The sequence below is a fragment of the Papio anubis genome, chromosome 4 (assembly GCF_008728515.1).
Source record: "Papio anubis isolate 15944 chromosome 4, Panubis1.0, whole genome shotgun sequence".
NCBI classification, from domain to species: domain Eukaryota; kingdom Metazoa; phylum Chordata; class Mammalia; order Primates; family Cercopithecidae; genus Papio; species Papio anubis.
In genome coordinates, this window is record NC_044979.1 from 53,390,025 (window position 1) to 53,411,870 (window position 21,846).

General features: G+C 46.4%; 1 protein-coding gene across 15 annotated transcripts in view; it reads left to right on the plus strand.

Annotated features, from left to right (window-relative positions):
* The first annotated feature begins 5,903 nt into the window (after positions 1–5,903).
* The window catches only part of SRPK2 (SRSF protein kinase 2), a 299,124-nt gene continuing 283,181 nt past the window's right edge, over positions 5,904–21,846 (plus strand). For 3 of the 15 annotated variants that reach the window (XM_017957043.2, XM_009203617.3, XM_021936143.1), the window contains exons 1-2: positions 16,495–16,636; positions 17,191–17,245. In XM_017957043.2, the coding sequence (XP_017812532.1) occupies positions 16,607–16,636; positions 17,191–17,245 (85 nt within the window). In that variant the 5' untranslated portion in view covers positions 16,495–16,606. Of the gene's footprint in view, positions 6,124–16,494; positions 16,637–16,947; positions 17,102–17,190; positions 17,246–21,846 lie in introns of those variants that run through there. The other 12 variants (XM_021936145.1, XM_009203620.3, XM_017957047.3 and 9 more) reach the window with 11 other exon arrangements.

Consider the following 21,846-nt stretch of genomic DNA (forward strand, 5'->3'; position numbering starts at 1 on the left):
CCTTGGCCTCCCAAAGTGCTGGGATTACAGGCGTGAGCCACCGTGCCCAGCCGAGACAGGGTTTCACGATGTTGGTCAGGCCGGTCTCGAACTCCTGACCTCACGTGATTTACCCACCCCACCTTCCCAAAGTGTTGGGATTACAAGTGTGAGTCACTGTGCCCCGCCATATATATATATATATATATATTTTTTTTTCTTTTTTTGAGATGGAGTCTTGCTGTGTTGCCCAGGCTGGAGTGCAGTGGTGCGATCTCGGCTCACTGCAAGCTCCGCCGGGTTCACACCATTCTCCTGCCTCAGCCTCACGAGTAGCTGGGACTACAGTCGCCTGCCACCATGCCCGGCTAATTTTTTGTATTTTTAGTAGAGACGGGGTTTCACTGTGTTAGCCAGGATGGTCTCGATCTCCTGACCTCGTGATCCACCCACCTCAGCCTCCCAAAGTGCTGGGATTACAGGCATAAGCCAGTGCGCCTGGCCTGTATTTTATGTAGATGATGTTTTGCCATGTTGCCCAGGCTGGTCTCAAATTCCTGGGCCCTTTCTTTTTTCTTTTTATTTTGTCCAATAGCAACAGAGTTTGGTTTTCTTTCTTTCTTTCTTTCTTTTTTGAGACAGAGTCTCACTCTGTCACCAGGCTAGAGTGCAGTGGCATGATCTCAGCTCACTGCAACCTCCACCTCTCGGGTTCAAGCGATTCTCCTGCCTGAGCCTCCCGAGTAGCTGGGACTACAGGCGTGTGCCACCACGCCCAGCAAATTTTTGTATTTTTAGTGGAGACCGGGTTTCACCATGTTGGTCAGGCTGGTCTCCATTTCTTGACCTCGTGATCCACCCGCCTTGGCCTCCCAAAGTGCTGGAATTATCAGCATGAGCCACCGTGCCTGGCCCAGAGTTTAGTTTTCCTAGCATTGCAATATAAAAATTCTGGAATAGAAGGCCAGTGGCTCACGCCTGTAATCCTAGCACTTTGAGAAGCCAAGGTGGGCAGATCACTTGAGCTCAGGAAGTCCAGACCAGCCTGGGCAACATGGTGAAACCCCATCTCTACAAAAAATTAGCTGGTCGTGGTGGCTCGTGCCTGTAATCCCAGCTATTTGGGGGGCTGAAGTGGGAGGATTGCTTGAGCCAGGGAAGCCGAGGCTGCAGTGAGCCAAGATCTCACCACTGCACTCTAACTTACGTGACAAAGTGAGACGCTGTCGAAAGAAAGAAGGAAAGAAAGGAAGAAAGGGAGGAAGGAAGGAAGGAAAGAAGGAGGGAGGCAGGGAGGGAGGGAAGGAAGGAAGGAGGGAAGGAAGGGAGGAAAAGAAAGATTGATTCTGGAATAGAAATTAAATTATAGGTTGAGTGCTGTGGCTCACACCTGTAATCCCAACACTTTGGGGAGCTGAGGTGGGAGAATTGCTTAAACTCAGGAGTTCAAGACCAGCCTGGGCAACATGGGGAAACCCTGTCTCTACCAAAAACAAACAATAACCAACAAACAATAAAATTTAGTGGAAGCCAGGGCTCACGCCCTGTCATCACAGCACTTTGGGACACCGAGGCAGGATGATCACCTGAGGTCAGGAGATTGAGATCAGCCTGGACAACATGGAGAAACCCCATCTCTACTAAAAATATGCCAGGTCTGGTGGTGGGCACCTATAATCCCAGCTGCTTAGAAGGCTGAGACTGTGCTACTGCTCTTCAGCCTACGTGACAGAGCAAGACCCTGTCTTTAAAAAAAAAAAAAAAAAAGGCAGGACATGGTGGCTCATGCCTGTAATTCCAGCACTTTGGGAGGCCGAGGAGGGGGGATCACCTGAGGTCAGGAGTTCCGAGACCAGCCTGACCAACATAGTGAAACCTGCCTCCACTAAAAATACAAAAAAATTAGCTAGGCGTGGTGGCATACACCTCTAATCCCAGCTACTAGGGAGGCTGAGGCAGGAGAATCTCTTGAACCCAGGAGGCGGAGGTTACAGTGAGCTGAGATGGCACCACTGCACTCTAGCCTGGGTGACAGAGTGAGACTCCGTCTCAAAAAACAAAAAACCTAGCCAGCGTGGTAGCTAGCACTTGTAGTCCCAGCTACTTGGGGGACTGAAGTGGAAGCATCACTTGAGCCCAGGAGGTCCAGGAGAGTCAAGACTACCCTATTGCAGCCCAAGCCTGGTGACAGAATGACAGCCTGTCTCAAAAAAACAAACAAACAAACAAAAAACAGTGTGAAGTGTATTGACTTTTTTCTAAATTTAAAAAGTTTTGAGGATTAGATGTGAAATACTGGGAATGCTTTAAAATCAATGCAATCATTAATATAACCATTTTGGAAAACTTTTGGCTGTACATGCTAAAAATGAACATAGATATAACCTATGACTCAGCAATTCAATTTCTAGATATACACACATATTCACCAAAAGCCCCATATAAGGGTGTTCGCAGCAACATTCTTCATAATAGCTTAAGCTGGAGACAATTCCACGACTAGTGGAATCACCTACCCATCAGAATCTGGCGGGGACACAGAAATTATTTACTTTTTATTGAAGTTGGACCAATTATTTTATTTTATTTTATTTTATTTTATTTTATTTTATTTTATTTTATTTTTTTTGAGACGGAGTCTCGCTCTGTCGCCCAGGTTGGAGTGCGATGGCATGATCTTGGCTCACTGCAACCTCCGCCTCTCGGGTTCAAGCGATTCTCCTTCCTCAGCCTCCTGAGTAGCTGGGACTACAGGCGCGTGTCACCATGCCCAGCTAATTTTTTGTATTTTTAGTAGAAATGGGGTTTCACCGTGTTAGCCAGGATGGTCTCAATCTGCCCACCTCGGTTTCCCAAAATGCTGGGATTACAGGCGTGAGCCACCACGCCCAGCTGGACCAATTATTTTATAATAAAAAAATTAATGTAAGGAATTGTTTGTTTGAACAGGTATTAGAGAACTAAGTAAAGGGGATACTGAAGTAACACAGTAATAAATCAGGAATCAGTACCCATCTCTGGGGCTGGAAAATACAGTTAGCAGTAGGGGTCATCAGACCTCAGAAGCTTAGAGGAGGGAGCTGGGACCCAGATGTGTAAAGAGGGAGTACTCCCAGGAGTCGCTGTTATTTCTAGGGGAATACAATAAGACTGATTTGAGGAGCTCCATGAAACCTGGGACTGGAACCATTGCTGTCCCTGCGATAAAGGGCCCGTGCTGAAATGACGGTGACCAGAAGGCCAGCAAACAGGAAGGAGCATTTCCCTGCTCCCTTCCCTCTTCTCCAGGCTTCCAGTCTCCCTCCAGTGCCCCCCAGCTGGCAGAATTCATGGCGCAGCACACTGGCAAAGGAGAAATAAGGTCACATTTCCTCCATTACAAATGTGGCTTGGTGTGGCTCACGCCTGTAATCCCAGCACTTTGGGAGGCCGAGGCGGGTGGATCACGAGGTCAGGAGATTGAAACCATCCTGGCTAACACAGTGGAACCCCGTCTCTACTAAAAATACAAAAAATTAGCCAGATGTGGTGACAGGCGCCTGTAGACCCAGCTACTCGGGAGGCTGAGGCAGGAGGATGGGGTGAACCCGGGAGGCGGAGCTTGCAGTGACCTGAGATTGCGCCACTGCACTCCAGCCTGGGCGACAGGACGAGACTCTATCTCAAAAAAAAAAAAAGAAAAGAAAAAGAAAAAAGAAAGAAACCCCGTCTCTACTAAAAATACAAAAATTAGCTGGGCGTGATGGTGCACGCCTGTAATTCCAGCTACTCGGGAGGCTGAGGCAGGAGAATCGCTTGAAACCAGGAGGCGGAAGTTGCAGTGAGCCAAGATGTGGCCACTGCACTCCAGCCTGGGCGACGAGAGCGAAACTGTCTCAAAAACAAAACAAAACAAAACAAAACAACAAACAAACAAATGTAGCCACAACTCCCCTCTCACAAAGCTGATAATAGAACTGTGGGTTTGGGGCTGAGACAGTAGTTTAATAAATGATGTGAAGATATTTTTAAAATATGGCATATTCGTACAATGAAATACTACAAAACAATGAGAAGATTGTACAGACAACACATGGGTGAGGTTCACAAACAAAACGTTGAAAAAAAACAAGCCAGATACAAGAGTAATTAGTGTAGGATTCCATTTCCATAAAATTTAAAAGCAGGCAGCTGAATCTCTGGGGTTAGGAGTTAGAATAGAGGCTATCTTGGTAGGGGCAGTGACTGAGGAGAGAGGAGGGGGACTTTTGGGATACTGGTAATATGCAATTGTCTTTTTTTTTTTTTTTGAGACAGAGTGTCGCTCTTGTTGTCCAAGTTGGAGTGCAATGGCACCATCTCCGCTCACTGCAACCTCCACCTCCCGAATTCAAGCAATTCTCCTGCCTCAGCATCCCGAGTAGCTAGGGTTACAGACGCGCCACTGTGCCCAGCTAATTTTTGTATTTTTAGTAGAGACGGGTTTTCGCCATGTTGGCCAGGCTGGTCTCGAACTTCTGGCCTCAGGTGATCCGCCCGCCTCGGCCTCCCAAAGTGCTGGGATTACAGATGTGAGCCACCGTGCCCAACCTATTTTTTTTTTAATTTTTAATTTTTTGAGATGGAGTCTCACTCTGTTGCCCAGGCTGGAGTGCAGTGGCGCTATCTCAGCTCACCACAACCTCCGCTTCCCGGTTCAAGTGATTCTCCTGTCTCAAGCTTCCTGAGTAGTTGGGATTACAGGTGCCTGCCACCATGCCTGGCTAATTTTTGTATTTTTAGTAGAGACGCGGTTTTGCCATGTTGGCCACTCTGGTCTCAAACTTCTGATCTCAAGTGATCTGCCTGCCTGGGCCTCACCAAAGTGCTGGGGGAGGCGGAGGTTGCGGTGAGCTGAGATGGCACCACTACACTCCAGCCTGGGCAACAGTGGGTCTCAAAAGAAAACAATTTTTTTTTTTTTTTTTTTTACATTCAATGTATTTCATTAGTTACAATAAAATGGAAAGCAAAAGCAAATTCTTTTTTTTTTTTTTTGGAGACAGAGTCTCGCTCTGTCTCCTAGGCTAGAAAGCAGTGGCAAGATCTCGGCTCACTGCAAGCTCTGCCTCCTGGGTTCAAGCCCATTCTCCTGCCTCAGCCTCCCGAGTAGCTGGGACTGCAGACGCCTGCCACCACACCCAGCTAATTCTTTGTATTTTGCTTAGTAGAGACGGAGTTTCACCGTGTTCGCCAGGATGGTCTCGATCTCCTGACCTCGTGATCTGCCCACCTCGGCTTCCCAAAGTGCTGGGATTACAGGCATGAGCCACTGCACCTGGCCAGAAAGCAAATTCTTATACTCAGAGAGCTCAAGCATTTGAGAAATGAGTATTATATCGTAGCTATATCCGTGTTCTAAGACTTGGAAGAAATGGAGCCCAGGGTGTTAAACTTAGAACAGATTATGGCCCGATCTTCTAATCTATTTGATTATGTGCTGGCATATTAGATGATATTCTAAATTTTAATACAGCCCCAGATAAATCTTTAGGCATTATTTTTGAACTGGCTTATGTAAGAGTCTCATATACTGTTTTATTTATAACAAACTTGTCACTATTGGTGATTTTCTCTAGACAATCCAGTCCCTGTTCCTTTTTCTTTTGTCTGAATGTTGAACTGAAAATTCCCTTTGATATCTGCTGCTTAAATGAATAGCAGAATAAGAGCCTCCAAGGATTCTCACTTGAAATCAGAGGCATTTAAAGGAAAGAAGGAATGACCCCTTGTGGTGATTTTAAAATATGTCCAGCATTCTTTGATAATCCTCCCTTCCAGAAGTGGACTTAATTCCTCTCCTTTAAGCATGTGCTATACTTATTTCTGGTGATTAGAATGTGGCAGAAATGATGGATTGTGACTTCTGAGGGTAGGTCATAAAAGGCATTGAAGTTTCTCCCTTGTTATCTCTTGGATCATTCACTCTGGGGGAAGCCAGACACTCAAGCAGTCCTATGAAGGGGTCCATGCAGTGAGGAAATGAGGCCTCTGCAACAGCCATGCAAGTGAATTATCTTGGGAACAGGTCTTTCAGCCTCCGTCAAGCCTTCAGATGACTGCAGCCCCAAGTGACATCTTGACTCACCAGCTAAACTGCTCTCAAATTGCTGGACCACAACAACTGTGAGTTGTGAAATGTTTATTTTCTTAAGCTACTGAATCTGGGAGAAATTTGTTATACAGCAATAGATAAATAATACATTGCTTAACATGGCACATATATATGATCAGCTAATATTTATTGAATGCTTAGATACTTCTCTAAGTGTTTCATGTGAACTAAGTCATTTAATCCTTCAAACAGATATGCTTAGGTACTTCTCCAAGTATTTTATGGGAACTAACTCATTAAATCCTCACAACGGCTTTACAGGGTAGGTAATATTACTATCTACATTTTGCAGATCAGGCAATTAAGGCACAGAGAGACTAACTTGCTCAAGCCGACCCAGGTAAATAATGGCAGAACTAGCCCTTGAACTCTGGTAGTCTGGCTCTGCCACTCTCTTCGGGGTTCTCTATTATGATGGTGCTATTGCCACTGAGTACACTATAGTGAAGCAACAAAAGACAGGTTTATAATTGAATGGGCAGATTAGATATAAACAAACTTTAAAGAATTTAAGGCTGGGCGCGATGGCTCACGCCTGTAATCCCAGCACTTTGGGAGGCTGAGGCAGGCGGATCACAAGGTCAGGAGATCGAGACCATCCTGGCTGTCACGGTGAAACCCCATCTCTACCAAAAAAAATACAAAAAATTAGCTGGGCATGGTGGCGGGCGCCTGTAGTCCCAGCTACTCGGGAGGCTGAGGCAGGAGAATGGCGTGAACCCGGGAGGCGGAGCTTGCAGTGAGCCGAGATGGCGCCACTGTACTCCTGCCTGGGTGACAGAGTGAGACTCTGTCTCAAAAAAAAAAAAAGAAAAGAAAAAAAGAATTTAAAGCCTTGGAGGTGCTTTTAAAAGGAGGCTGACCCGTTCGCCAACACACAGAAACCTTGTTTCTACTGAAAATACAATTAGCTGGGCGCGGGTGGCATGCGTGACTATAATCCCAGCTACTCACAGGAGGCCAGAGGTGCAGTAGGAATCACCTCAATCCGGGAGGTGGAGTTTCCAGTGAGCTTGAGCTACAAGAGTGAAATTCCGTCTCAAAAAAAAAAAAAAAAAAAAAGGAGGCTGGGTTTTCATCCATGAAAGGCCCCAAGATAGATGTATGGCCGGGCGCGGTGGCTCAAGCCTGTAATCCCAGCACTTTGGGAGGCCGAGACGGGCGGATCACGAGGTCAGGAGATCGAGACCAGCCTGGCTAACACGGTGAAACCCCGTCTCTACTAAAAAAATACAAAAAACTAGCCGGGCGAGGTGGCAGGCGCCTGTAGTCCCAGCTACTCGGGAGGCTGAGGCAGGAGAATGGCGTAGACCTGGGAGGCGGAGCTTGCAGTGAGCTGAGATCCGGCTACTGCACTCCAGCCTGGGCGACAGAGCGAGACTCTGTCTCAAAAAAAAAAAAAAAAAAAGATAGATGGTATGACTTCTTGTCTTTTTCCAATTCTATGACATATTAAATATACCTTCTAAGATGCAACATGATTTAGTGGGTCCACTTAGAAGTATCATAATCCAATTGATTTTACAACATTCTTTTCATTTTCTATTACATTTGGGAAAAATTAATATTATGTGGACATTTTGAGTTTCATTGTAACAGTTTGGGGAAAAATACATATTACTGCCTTTTTCACTTCTTTTGGACTGCTATGGAGACCAAAATATATCCAGTTTTATAAATATTTAATACTTCCCCTTATTAATTATAATATTTGCATAACTCATTTGATTTATACAATAATAAATATGGTGGAATAAAAAAGTTTAAATCATCCTCATTACATTATTTCTCTTAAAAATTCCTTTAAAACCAGTTGGGCGCAATGGCTCACACCTGTAATCCCAGGACTTTGGGAGGTAGAGGCGAGTGAGTCACTTGATGTCAGGAGTTCACCTGGCCAACATGGTGAAACCCCATCTCTACTAAAAATACAAAAATAATTTAGCAGGTCATGGTGATAGGCACCTGTAATTCCAGCTACTCAGAAGGCTGAGGCAAGAGAATCTCCTGAACCCATGAGGCGGAGGTTGCAGTGAGCTCAGATGGTGCCACTGTACTCCAGCCTGGGCGATAGCACGAGACTCAGTCTTCAAAAAAAAAAAAAAGAATTACTTTAAAATGTCACTTTAGGCCGGGTGTGGTGGCTCATGCCTGTAATCCCAGCACTTTGGTAGGCCGAGGCGGGTGGATCACTATGTCAAGACAAGCGAGACCATCCTGGCCAACATGGTGAAACCACGTCTCTACTAAAAATACAAAAATTAGCTGGGTGTGGTGGCACGCACCTGTAGGCCCAGCTACTCTGGAGGCTGAGGCAGGAGAATTGCTTGTACCTGGGAGGTGAAAGTTGTAGTAAGCTGAGATCGTGCCATTGCACTCCAGCCTGGGCAACAAGAAGGAAACTCCATCTCAAAGAAACAAAATAAGTAAAAATAATAGTAATTTTAAAAAGCATCCACTAAAAAAAAATTTTAAAAAAGTCACTCCAAATTGTGATACATTTCTGAAGAAATAGTTAATTTCTTTTGGTACTTGAGTCTCTCATTCTGTCACCCAGGCTAGAGTGCAGTAGCCAGGATCTCAGCTCACTGCAAGCTCCACCTGGTTCACGCCATTCTCCGCCCCTCAGCCTCCCCAGGCTGCTGGGACTACAGGCCCGCCACCGCCCTGGCTGTTTTTTAGATGACAGAGACGGGTTTCACCGCGGTTAGCCAGGATGGTCTCCCCGATCTCCTGACCTCGATCCTCCGCCTCTGCCCTCCCAAAGTGCTGGATTACAGGCTTGAGCCACCGCCACCGCAGAAATAGCCACTCTGTGTCAACAGAGACTAGGCTTCATAATTCTCTTCCTTTCCTTTCCTTCCTTCCTTCCCTTCCTTCTTCCTTCTGTCTCTCTCTCTCTCTCTCTCTCTCTCCTCACCCTTTCTTTCTTCAAGACAGATCACTTTGTTGTTCAGGCTGGAAATGCAGTGGCACCAGCCTCACTGCAAGCTCTGGCCTCCCAGGTTCACACCATTCTCCTGCTCCTCAGCTCTGTAGTAGCTTGGACCAGGCACTCCCTGCCACCAAGCACTTGTATTTTAGATGATTTCACCACGTTAGCCAGGATGGCTCCATCTCCCATATCGTGGTCTGCTCACGTATTCCCAGTGCTTTGGGATTACAGGTATGAGCCACCACACCTGGCTATCATTTATCATTTAATTTATCTTTTTAAGATGTATGGTCTCATTGTTCAGGCTGGACTCAACTACTGGAGTCAAACTGCTGGACTGAAGCTGACAGGACAGCTGCAGCCTCACTGATTGAGACAGGATTGCACCACACGAGCCTGTCCAACATGGATAAACCCTGTCTCTACTAAAAATACAAAATTAGCCAGGCGTGGTGGTGCATGCCTGTAATCCCAGCTACTTGGATGGCTGAGGCAGGAGAATCGCTTGAATCTGGGAGGCGGAGGTTGCAGTGAGACGAGATCATGTTATTGCACTCCAGCCTGAGCAACAAGAGTGAAACTCTGTCTCAAAAAAATAAATAAATAAAAATAGTTTTTAAAAAAGCATCACTATAGTATGCGTAAAGTTAATTGATGATTAATTTGGTATCCTTTAATTCAATAAATTCAAAGCAATTCATAAATATCTGGTTTGCAAAGATAGTTTTCTTCTAATTTATAGAAGTAAAAAGGACTGGCAAGGTAGCTTTAAGTTCTTTTGTTTTTTTTTTTTTGTGATACAGAATCTTGCTCTGTCGCCCAGGCTGGAGTGTGCAGTGGTGCAATCTTGGCTCACTGCAACCTCTGCCTCCCAGGTTCAAGCAATTCTCCCACCTCAGCCTCCTGAGTAGCTGGGATTACAGGGGTGCACCACCACACCCCGCTAATTTTTGTATTTTTAGTAGAGATGGGGTTTCACCATGTTGTCCAGGCTGGTCTGGAACTCCTGACCTCAGGTAATTCGCCCGCCTTGGCCTCCCAAAGTGCTGGGATTACAGGCGTGAGCCACTGTGCCCCGCCAGCTTTAAGTTCTTTAATTCAGTGTTACCTTCTTGGGAGGCCTCTTGAACCATATTCCCAACAGGTTGTTGATTTTTTTTGCTTTCAGGCTTTTCTAAAATTTATTTTTTAGTTTATAGAGGTGGGCGTCTCACTATGTTCCCCAGGCTAGTCTTGAACTCCTGGGCTCAAACAATCCTCTTGCTTCGGACTTTCAAAGTGCTAGGGTTACAGGTATGAACCACTCCATCCAGTCACTTTGGTTTTTTTTTGTTTGTTTGTTTTTTGTTTTTTTTTTTTGAGATGGAGTCTCGCTCTGTCACCCAGGCTGGAGGGCAGTGGCAATATCTCGGCTCAAAGCAACCTCAGCCTCCTAGGTTCAAGCGATTCTCCTCCCTCAGCCTCCTGAGTAGCTGGGATTACAGGCATGTGCTGCCACACCCAGCTAATTTTTGTATTTTTAGTAGAGACGGGGTTTCACCTTGTTGGCCAGGATGGTCTCGATCTCCCAATCTCATGACCTCCCAAAGTGCTGAGATTACAGGCGTGAACCACCGTGCCCAGCTTTTTTTTTTTTTTTAAATAAAAATGATAACCATCTAGTAAACATATATTTCACATATTTATTTTGTTTATTTTCTGTTTTCTGGCAGTAGAACGTAAGATCCATGAGGGCAGGGACACTTTTGTGTGCTTTGTTCACTGCTATAGAATCAGTGTCTACAATAACGCTTGCTACATAATAGGTATTTGATAAGTATTTGTTGAAAATTGAATGCAAAAATTCAACAGATTGGCGATGTATCTCCCAACTGTTGCTATGAATTACTGTTACTGGAGATTTATCTTATTTGATTATCAAACTGACCTATGAAGACTAATATTAGTACATGCTGTTATCACTTTCCAGATGTTGTAATTAAGTAACTTGCCCAAGGTCATGTAGAAATTAAATAGTAGAAATGGGTTTTAATGTTAGGCTAAGTGAAAGATGCTGGCCACCAAAGGCCACATATTGTATGATTCCATTCACATGAACTGTCCAGAACAGGCAAGCCTATAGATACAGGAAGTACATTAGTGGCTGCTTAGGCTTAGTGCAGGGGAAAGTTGGAGGAAATGGGGAGTGACTGCTAATATGTATGGAGTTCTTTTTTGGGGGGGGACAATTTTTTTTTTTTGAGACAGTGTCTTGCTCTGTTGCTCAGGTTGGAGTGCAGCAGCGTGATCATAGCTCACTATAACCTCCCTAACCTTGAACTCCTGGGCTCAAGTGATCCTCCTACTTTAGCTTCTCAAAGTGCTGGAATTATAAATGAGAGCAACCACATCTGCCGCAGAAATGTTTTAAAGTTAGATTGTGGTAGTGGTTGCACAACGCTGTGAACATACTAAAAACCATTGAATTCTATATTTTAAAATGGCTGAATTGTATATATGTTAGTTATATCTCAATAAAGCCTTTTAAAAAATAATAAAAAGGCCAAGTATGGTGGCTCATGTCCATAGAGTGAGACCCTGTCCTCTAAAAACAACAGAAAAAATAGTGACAGTAATTTTTGTCAATATTGATACCAAAAACAAAAAACAAGCCAGAAACATAGAGAAAGAAACAAAGAAAGAAAGAAAAAAATGCAGAGAAGCAGGAGGGGGCAAAAAAAAAAAAAAAGCCAGAGGGAGACATAAAAGCTCCTCCTTACGCGGTGTTGCATGCCTGTAATCCCAGCACTTTGGGAGGCCAAGGTGGGCGGATTACCTGAGGTCAGGAGTTTGAGACCAGCCTGGCCAACATGGTGAAACCCCATCTCCACTAAAAATACAAAAATTAGGCCGGACGTGGTGGCTCAAGCCTGCAATCCCAGCACTTTGGGAGGCTGAGGCGGGCACATCACTTGAGGTCAGGAGTTTGAGACCAGCCTGGCCAACATGGTGAAACCTAGTCTCTACTAAAAACACAAAAAAGGCTGGGCGCGGTGGCTCAAGCCTGTAATCCCAGCACTTTGGGAGGCTGAGACGGGTGGATCACGAGGTCAGGAGATCGAGACGATCCTGGCTAACACCGTGAAACCCCGTCTCTACTAAAAAAATACAAAAACTAGCCGGGCGAGGTGGCGGGCGCCTGTAGTCCCAGCTACTCGGGAGGCTGAGGCAGGAGAATGGCGTAAACCCGGGAGGCGGAGCTTGCAGTGAGCTGAGATCTGGCCACTGAACTCCAGCCTGGGCGACAGAGCAAGACTCCGTCTCAAAAAAAAACCAAAAAAACAAAACACAAAAAAAATTAGCCGGGAGTGGTGGTGGGTGCCTGTAATCCCAGTTACTTGGGATGCTGAGGCAGGAGAATCACTTGAACCTGGAAGGCAGAGGTTGCATTGAGCCAAGATCGTGCCACTGCACTCCAGCCTGGGCGACAGAGCGAGACTTCCTTTCCCCCTGCTGCCAAAAACAAAAAACAAAAAACAAAAAAATTGGCCAGGTGTGCTGGTGTGTGCCTGTAGTCCCAGCTACTTGAGAGGCTGAGGCAGGAGAATTGTTTGAACCTGGGAGGCAGAGGTTGCAGTGAGTGGAGATGACACCACTGCACTCCAGCCTGGGTGATGGACCAAGACCCTGTTTCCAAAAAAAAAAGAAAAAAAGAAAAAAAGAATGTCACTTAAGGGTGGGTGTAGTGGTTCACACCTGTAATCCCAGCACTTAGGGAGGCAGAGGCGGGTGGATCACTTGAGGCCAAGAGTTTGAGACCAGCCTGGCCAACACGGTGAAAACCCGTGTCTACTAAAAATACAAATGGCGTGCGCCTGTAGTCCCAGCTACTTGGGAGGCTGAGGTGGGAAAATCACTCGAACCCGGGAGGTGGAGGTTACAGTGAGCTGAGATCACACCACTGCACTCCAGCCTGGGCAACAGAGCAAGACCCCCATCTCGAAAAAAAAAAAAAAAAAAAAAGAATGTGTCACTTAACATAGATGGAATGATAGGATTATAAAATCACTGTTCTACAACCAGTGTGGTAATAGTTGATTTAGGCAAGAATCATCAATGGATGCCAACCCATTGAGATATTGTCAGGAAAGAGATATTCACACAGTTTCAAAGTATCACCCCACACAAGTAACTTTGTTGTTTTGTTTTGAAGTGAAATTCACCTTAGATGAAAGAAACCACTTTAGAGAGAACAATTCAGTGGCTTTTAGTACATTAGCAATGTTGTGCCACCACCACCTCTATCTAGCACCAAAACATTTTCATCACACCAAAATAAAACTTGGTACCCATTAAGCAGTTGCTCCCTCCTTCTCCCACCCCCCAACTCCTGGCAACCACCAATCTGCTTTCTGTAGATTTGCCTATTCTGGGTGTCTCATATAAATGGAATCATACAATATGTGACATTTTGTGTCTGGCTGCTTTTATTTAGCATAATGTTTTTGATGTTCATCCACATTGTAGCATGTGTCAGTACTAAATAATTTTAAGGCCGAAAAATATTTCAGTGCATGTATATACCACAATTTGTTTATCCATTCATTTATGGATGACCATTTAGGTTGTTTCCACCTTTTGGCTGTTGTGATAGTGCTGCTATGAACACTCATGTACAAAGATTTGTTTGAGTATCTGTTTTCAGTCTTTGTGCATATATACCTAGGAGTGGAATTGCTGTTAATTCTATAATAAGTTTTCTGAGAAGCCAACAGACTGTTTCCATAATAACTGCACCATTTTACATTCCCACCAGAAATGTAGGAGGGTTTCAATGTTTCCAACATATGAGGGTTCCAAAATCCCCACTAACATTTTTTTTCCATTAACATTATTTTTTGAGATGGGGTCTCACTCTATTGCCCAGGCTGGAGTGCAGTGGTGTGATCATAGTTCACTGCAGCTGCCAACTCCTGGACTCAGATGATCCTCCAGCCTCAGCCTCCCAAAATGCTGAGATTACACTTGTGAGACATCACAGCTGGCCTTATTTTCCACTAAAAAATTTTTTAGCCGGGCCCAGTGGCTCACACCTGTAATCCCAGCACTTTGGAAGGCTGAGGAAGGTGGATCACCTGAGGTCGGGAGTTCGATACCAGCCTGACCAACATGGAGAAACCCCATCTCTACTAGAAACACAAAATTAGCCAGGCACAGTAGCGTATGCCTGTAATCCCAGCTACTGGGAAGGCTGAGGCAGGAGAATCGCTTGAACCTGGGAGGCTGAGGTTGTGGTGAGCCAAGATCGTGCCATTGCACTCTAGCCTGGGCAACAAGAGCAAAACTCTGTCTCAAAATAAATAAATAAATAAATAAATAAACAAATAAATAAATTTTATAGTCATCCTAGTAGGTGTGATGTAGTAACTCATTATGGTTTTGCTTTGTATTTTCCTAACAACTAATGATGTTGATTCTCTTTTCACATGCTAGTTTGGTCATTTGTATGTCTTTTTTTTTTTTTTTTTGAGACGGAGTCTCGCTCTGTCGCCCAGGCTGGAGTGCAGTGGCAGGATCTTGGCTCACTGCAAGCTCCGCCTCCCGGGTTTACGCCATTCTCCTGCCTCAGCCTCCCGAGTAGCTGGGACTACAGGCACCCGCCACCTCGCCCGGCTAGTTTTTTGTATTTTTTAGTAGAGACACCGGGTTTCACTGTGTTAGCCAGGATGGTCTCGATCTCCTGACCTCGTGATCCGCCCGTCTCGGCCTCCCAAAGTGCTGGGATTACAGGCTTGAGCCACCGCGCCCGGCCCATTTGTATGTCTTTGGAGAAATGTCCATTCAAATCCTTTGCTCATTTTTTACACAGACTTCTTAAATACAGAGGGAAAAGTTACCTGTATCTTGGAGAAATAATTAACTGTAACATCACCAGTAATGGAACAAACTGACATCATATTTTGAAGCACTAAGATGAATACAACATCACCTATAGTATACCCAACAAAATTATTTAATTTGAATCTAATCACAGGGAAACAGACAAATCCAAAACAAGGAACATTCTGCAAAATGGTGGAATCGGATTCCTCAAAAAAGTCAATGTTATAAACAAGAAAACAAAACAACACAAAAAAAGGGCTGGGTGTCAAGGCTCAGGCCTGTAATCCTAACACTTTGGGAGGCTGAGGTGGGTGAATGACCTGAGGTCAGGAGTTCGAGACCAGCCTGGCCAATAGGGTGAAACCCTGTCTCTACTAAAAAAAGAAAATACAAAAATTAACCAGATGTGGTGCTGTATGCCTGTAATCCCAGCTACTCAGGAGGCTGAGGCAGGAGAATTGCTTAGACCTGGGAGGCTGAGGTTGCAGTGAGCTGAGATTGCGCCACTGCACTCCAGCCTGGATGAGGGAGTGAGACTCCATTTCTAAATAAATAAATAAATAAAAAGAAAACCAAAACCAAGAATGATTCTAAAGGTGTTTAAAAAGACATGACAATTAAACGCCACAGATGATCCTTAATGGTAGACTAATTGGGAAAAAAAGAAAAGGGATATTACTTAGATATTTTGCAAAATTGAATATATATGGCCTGTATGTTACAGATGATTACATTGTATTAGCATGAAAGTTTCTTGGAGTGATCATGGAATTCTGATTACGTGGGAGATTATCTTTGTTCCTAGTAGATATTTACCGAAATATTTACGGATAAAGGGTAACAGTGTCTACAAAAACTCAAATGATTCAGCAAAATAAACCATACACACAGACACATAGCAAATGTGGCAGAATGTTAAAAATTGGTGAATATGGGTTAATTTGGCTGTGAATTATAGTTTTCTTGTAACTTTTCTATAAAGGTTTGATATTTTTGAATACAAAAAGTTAAAGGCTCTTCAAAATCCAAGCAGCTTTTCCTGTACTGTGTTTTACCATCCTTAGAGTAAGCCACCTTGTCAGTTGAAGATACAGTTGTGTGACCAAGGAGGGAGTTAATGGTCAGGATGCTTATCTTTCAAAAACTATTGTAATTATTTACATAAATAAGGGAACATTATAGTTATCTTTTTGTGCCACTATCAACTTGATTCACATCTTTTATAGGCAGCCTGATAAGGTGGAGTTTGTCGACAGCCAGCCAGGCCTGAATTTCGATCCTGGCTGGTTAAACTGTTTAACCTCGTTGGGACTCACTTTGCTCATTGCAGGATGCAGAAAATAACTACTTGGTGTGATGGTTGTTTTGAATTGTTATACACATGGTGTTTACCGGGTTTCATTCATGTGCAAAACCATTGTCGTACTTTGAATGCTATCTGTATCTTTTCCTTCATTAAACTCATGCAATCCTGGAGGGCACGTAGAGGTGGGAGAGAAAATGACTTCTCCAAGGTCACACCGCTAATCGCGGACCCAGGTTTCCCAGCTTTTGGTCGTGTGCCCTTTCCACGCCCGCCGGAGAGGAGGAAGCGGCGCTCATGGGGATGCAAGGATGTAGAGGAGCAAAGGGAGAGAAGAGGCCGCGGGAAGAGAGGTGGTGCGAGACCCGCGGAGGCGCCGGCCAAGGAAGGGCGCATGGAGCGCCGGGCTGCGCGACCGGTCGGGGTGCGGAGGGGAGAGGCCGCGGCGGGGAGGGAGGGTCCCGCGGGTCCGGTGCCCAGGAGAGGCGGGCTGCCTGGGCCAGCCGCAGGAGCGCAGGAGGCGGAGGCCCGGGCCGCGGGCTGGGGTGGGGGAGGCCGAGGGCCAGCGCGGCCTTGGGCGGCGACCACCTCTGCACAGGTGGGTGGGGCGGGGGCGCGGGGCGCGGGGCGCGCGACTCGGGGGTCCCGACCCCCGGGGCCGGCGGGTGGGGGCGGGGCGGGGGCGGGGCCGGCCAGGGGCGGGTCTTGCTGGGTCCCTGCTGGAGCGGCGGCGGTGGCGGCGCAGGCGCGGTTCCCGCCTCCTCCCGGCCGGCGGAGCGAGTGGAGGCTGCAGCCCGGCTCGTCTCGGCGCCCGCGTCGCCGCCGCCGCCGCAGCCGCCGCGAAGCCCCCCGCCCCGCTTCCGCCGCGTCGGAATGAGCTCCCGGAAAGGTGAGTGGCCCGCGGCGCGCCCTCTCCCCGCCACGCGGCCGGCCCTGGCGGGCGGCCTGACCGTTAATGTGTGTCTTCTCTTCCCCCAGTGCTGGCCATTCAGGCCCGAAAGCGGAGGCCGAAAAGAGAGAAACATCCGAAAAAGTGAGTCCACGCTGCGCCTGTCCCCGTTCCCCACCCCTGCCCCGTCGGGGGCGCCCGCGGCCGCGCAGGGGAAAGTTGTCCAGGTCCTCCGGCCGGCGGGCGGGCTGGTCCCCCGGGACGCCGGCGCTCGGCTCCTGCGCCCCGCGGGCGGCCCGGGGGGAGGGGCGGCGGCGGGGGAGGGGCGCGCGGGCCGCGGCCGGTTCCCGAGCATCACGGAGCCTCGACTCCGCGCCCTCCCGCCCCGGGTCGCCACCGGCCGGCGGGCGGGCGGGAGGCCGGCGGGGAGGCGCCGGGCGGGGCGTGCGCACCGGTCCCCTGCGCGCGAGCTGGCCCGGGGGTCGCGGCCCTTTCTGGGAGGGGCTCCGGCCCGCCCGGTGCGGGAGTGCGGGGGCTGCGCTGCTCCCACCTGAGCCGCGGGCCGAGGAGTCGGAGGGGCTGAGTGTGCGCGAGGGCGTGTGTCTCGCCTCCCCTTCCTCCCCGGCCCCCGCCTGTCGGCCTTTCTGCTGAGAACCGGAGCTGGTTGTCAAGTGGTTCGCCTCGGGCGTGTTCCTGGCGCGAGTTCAGCCCCGAGACCTGTGCGTTTCGGCTCTCTGGTTTGGATTCGAAACTTTCCGCTCGGGTCGAGCGTGACTTGGGTGCGCTGCGGGCGCCGGGGTCGCGGGCTGCGCGGGGCGGTGGGCGTGTGCGCCGGAGCCGGGCGGAGTGGAAAATGCGCCCGCGCTGGCCACCTCCAGTCTGGCCGCTCACCCGAGCCGGGGGGCCGCTGCCCGAGAACCCTTTCCTGGAGAGCTGCTCCGAGACCGCACAGCGCCGCCGCGTCTTCTCCTTTTCCACTCCTCTCTCCTTATTCTTTTGATTTACCAGCGTTCAACATCGTTATCTCTTCCTCTAGATTAATTGCTTCGCTCTTTTGAGCAATAATACTCCGTGTGACATCTTTGGTACTATGGGGAACGAGAGTCCAGCATCATCTTTAATAAAATCCAGAAACATTTTTGGTTGTTTCCTTTTTTCCCCTTCTCGTTGGCCTTGGTCCTTCAGTTTCACAAAATGTGGATAGTGACTTAAAAATAACTTTCTAAAAAAAAAAAAAAAAAAGAGTAAAGGGAAACACTTATTAAAGACTTGAAGAACTAATTGGTGGGTAAAAATTTGATATTGAATTCATAAGATGTTAAAATGGACTGGATTTTTGGTAGCTTTAGATGCGTTTAAAAAAATTAGTGCTAGCTTTCAAGTGAATTACAACCTTAAATTTGAGATTTCCTTTGGTGAACCATGGAAGTTTACCCAGTGGTAAGGAGAACTGTAATGTTTAGGATTCTGAATAAGTACTGGGTTTTAATCACAGCTCTGAATTCAAAGCATTGATTTAATTCCACATAGTCTGTTATATTCAGAAACATAAAAAGAAGTGGAAAAAGTGTGACCCCAGTGTCGGAGATGGCTATGTGTGCATGTGTATACAAACAGACACGTATGTGTGCATGTTACCTATATGTACATGTAGAAAAACAGTTCTAATTAAGTCAGTGTATGTCTTGTATTTGCATATGTTAGGGTGTGATTTTCCTAATGGTCGAGGGCCTTTTTGGTGGGCCGCAGTTTGGATTTATGTGGTATGTTTATGAAGACTTAGTGAATAGCCACAGTACTCAGTTTATACTCTCACAGATTAATCTGCGAGTTTCTCCCACGGTGTGTTGTGTATGTGTGATAGAATTTGAGGGGGAAAATAACACACCAGCTAATAATGAAACGAACTGACTCTAGTCTGAAGGTAATGGGACCAGCCCAATTATATAACTGATTGAGGCAATGCCATTTTTCACTTAACTCTTTGAATCAATACATTATTTTATTTAATTTTTTTTTTGAGACAGAGTTTCACTGTTGTCGCTCAGGCTGGAGTGCAATGGCCGGATCTTGGCTCACTGCAACCTCCGCCTCCCGGGTTCAAGGGATTCTCCTGCCTTAGCCTCCCGAGTAGCTGGGATTACAGGCACCCGCCACTCAGCCTAGCTAATTTTTTTTGTATTTTTTAGTAGAGACGGGGTTTCACCATGTTGGCCAGGCTGGTCTGCAACTCTTGACCTCAGGTGATCCCCTCCCACAGAGCTGGGATTACAGGCGTGAGCCACTGCTCCTGGCCTGAATCAAGACATTATTTAAAAGAAATGTTTGATGTTATATATTTATTCATCTATTAAATAGGTATTTACATGTCTTTCTTTGGAGATGGTGATAGAGGTTTTTTTTTTTTGTGTGTGTTTTTTTTTTTTTTTTTTTGAGACCGAGTCTCGCTCTGTCACCCAGGCTGGAGTGTAGTGGCGGGATCTCGGCTCACTGCAACCTCCGCCTTCTGGGTTCAAGCCCATTCTCCTGCCTCAGCCTCCCGAGTAGCTGGGACTACAGGCGCCCGCCACCACGTCTGGCTAATGTTTGTATTTTTAGTAGAGATGGGGTTTTACCGTGTTAGCCAGGATGGTCTCGATCTCCTGACCTCGTGATCCACCTGCCTTGGCCTCCCAAAGTGGTGGGATTACAGGCGTGAGCCACCGTGCCAGGCAGGTGATAGAGTTTTGAACAAGACGAAGCTCCTTGCAAAGCTAACCCTGGGAAGTTTAGGGAAAACCACAAAGAGGGTGACAGAAGATAATTTCAGGTAGGGCTAAGGGATAGGAAGAAAAGAGGGGGCATCTTAAGTAATAATGATAGATGACATTTGAACACTGTGCCAGTCACTCTGTCGATTGCTTTACATGTACCTTGTGACAACCCTAAGAGGTAGGCACCATTATTACTGACATTTTACAGATGAGGAAACAGGGACACAGCAAGAGTAAATAACATGTCCATCTGTTGAATCAAGGCAGCCCAGGACCAGAGTCCACACTCCACTCTCTGAGAAGTGACATTTGAGCAGGATCAAGAATGAGGAGGAGATCCAGTGTGGCAGAGGCCCTGGGGAGGAGTGGGCTGGAAGTATTCGAGGAACCCAAAAGTCAGGGTGGCAGGAGTGGCCCGGAAAGGTTGATGGGAGGCCGGAGTCAGAGCGTATCTGGTCCCGTAGGCCATTGGAGGCTTACATGTGGAAGGGACAGGTTCTGATTCACTGTTTAAAAAGAGGGCTGCTGTCCGGGCGCTGTGGCTCATGCCTGTAATCTCATAACTTTGGGAAGCCGAGGCAGGCAGATCACGAGGTCAGGAGATCGAGGCCATCCTGGCTAACACCCCATTTCTACTAAAAATACAAAAACAAAAATAGCCCGGCGTGGTGGCAGGTGCCTGTAGTCCCAGCTACTCGGGAGGCTGAGGTGAGAGAATGCCGTGAACCTGGAAGGCAGAGCTTGGAGTGAGCCGAACTTGCACCACTGCACTCCAGCTAGGGCAACAGAGGGGGAGACTCCATCTCCAAAAACAAAACAAAACAAAAGGCTGCTATGTGGAGAATAGATTGTGGGGAAGGGGATAGTAGTGGAAACAGACCTGGCCTGCAGTAGTGCGTGGGAAACCAGGTGACGTGGTTGAGTGTGCAAGGAGTGGCACCTGAGAAGTGGTAAAAGAATCTCCCGGAGACTAGTATTTTCAGGGTACCCTGCATTTTACGGATAGCTCTGACACGTTAAGCCCACAACAGTAGCTTCGTTTGGATCAGAATTCAGGTTTCCTGAAGCACTGTTTTTGCTTTTTGATTAATTTTCCAGAGGAGGAAAAGGAGTAATAGGTAAATTTTAAACTATTAATATGATGATTGGCAAACTTGAATTATGTGACTGTGGGTCTGGCGTGATGTAACATGATTTACTTTTGTCATTATCTACCTTTGTATATGCAAGCTGGCTTTTAATTTAATTTTAGTTCAGTTCAAATCTGTGAGCTTTTATGAATTGAGCCAGTTCCTAGAGGCTCCTTTTATGGTACACTGGAAATTGTTGTTGTCAGGAATAAGATTAAGATTTTTTAGTGGGTCAAAATTATAATCCTGTTAGATTGTCCTGTGAGTTTGGTTTGCTAATTATTAATTGTGCTGCTTTGTGAGTAACACGCAGCACAGAAAGACTGTAGTGCTGTTTAATCACAAATCTTAGGAATTAGCTACATCACATAGCTTGGGATAAATTTTTGCCTTAGGGTATGTTTATATGTAGGTACAATTTTTAAAAGATCTCTCTCATTTTTTTCATAACTCTTTTATTGTGATATAGTTCACATACCATAAAATTTACCTTTTAAAGTAGGCCATTTACAGATTTTTAGTCTATTGATTAAATTGTGCAGCCGTTATCTAATTCTATAACATTTTCACTTCCCCAGAAAGAAACTCCATATTTATTTCCCAGTTATTCTCCATTCCCCTTCCCCCTGAGTTGGCAACAACTAATTTACGTTCTAAGTCTCTGTGAATCTGCTGATTCTGAACATTTCATGTAGATGGAATATACAGTATGTGGCTTTGTGTCTGGTTTCCTTAGAACAATGTTTTCAAGGTTCATCCATGTTATGGCACGTATTGGTACTTAGATCCTTTATATTGCTCAATAGTAGTGTTGATATGCCACATTTTATCCATTCATCTATTGTTCCTTAGAATTTTTCTA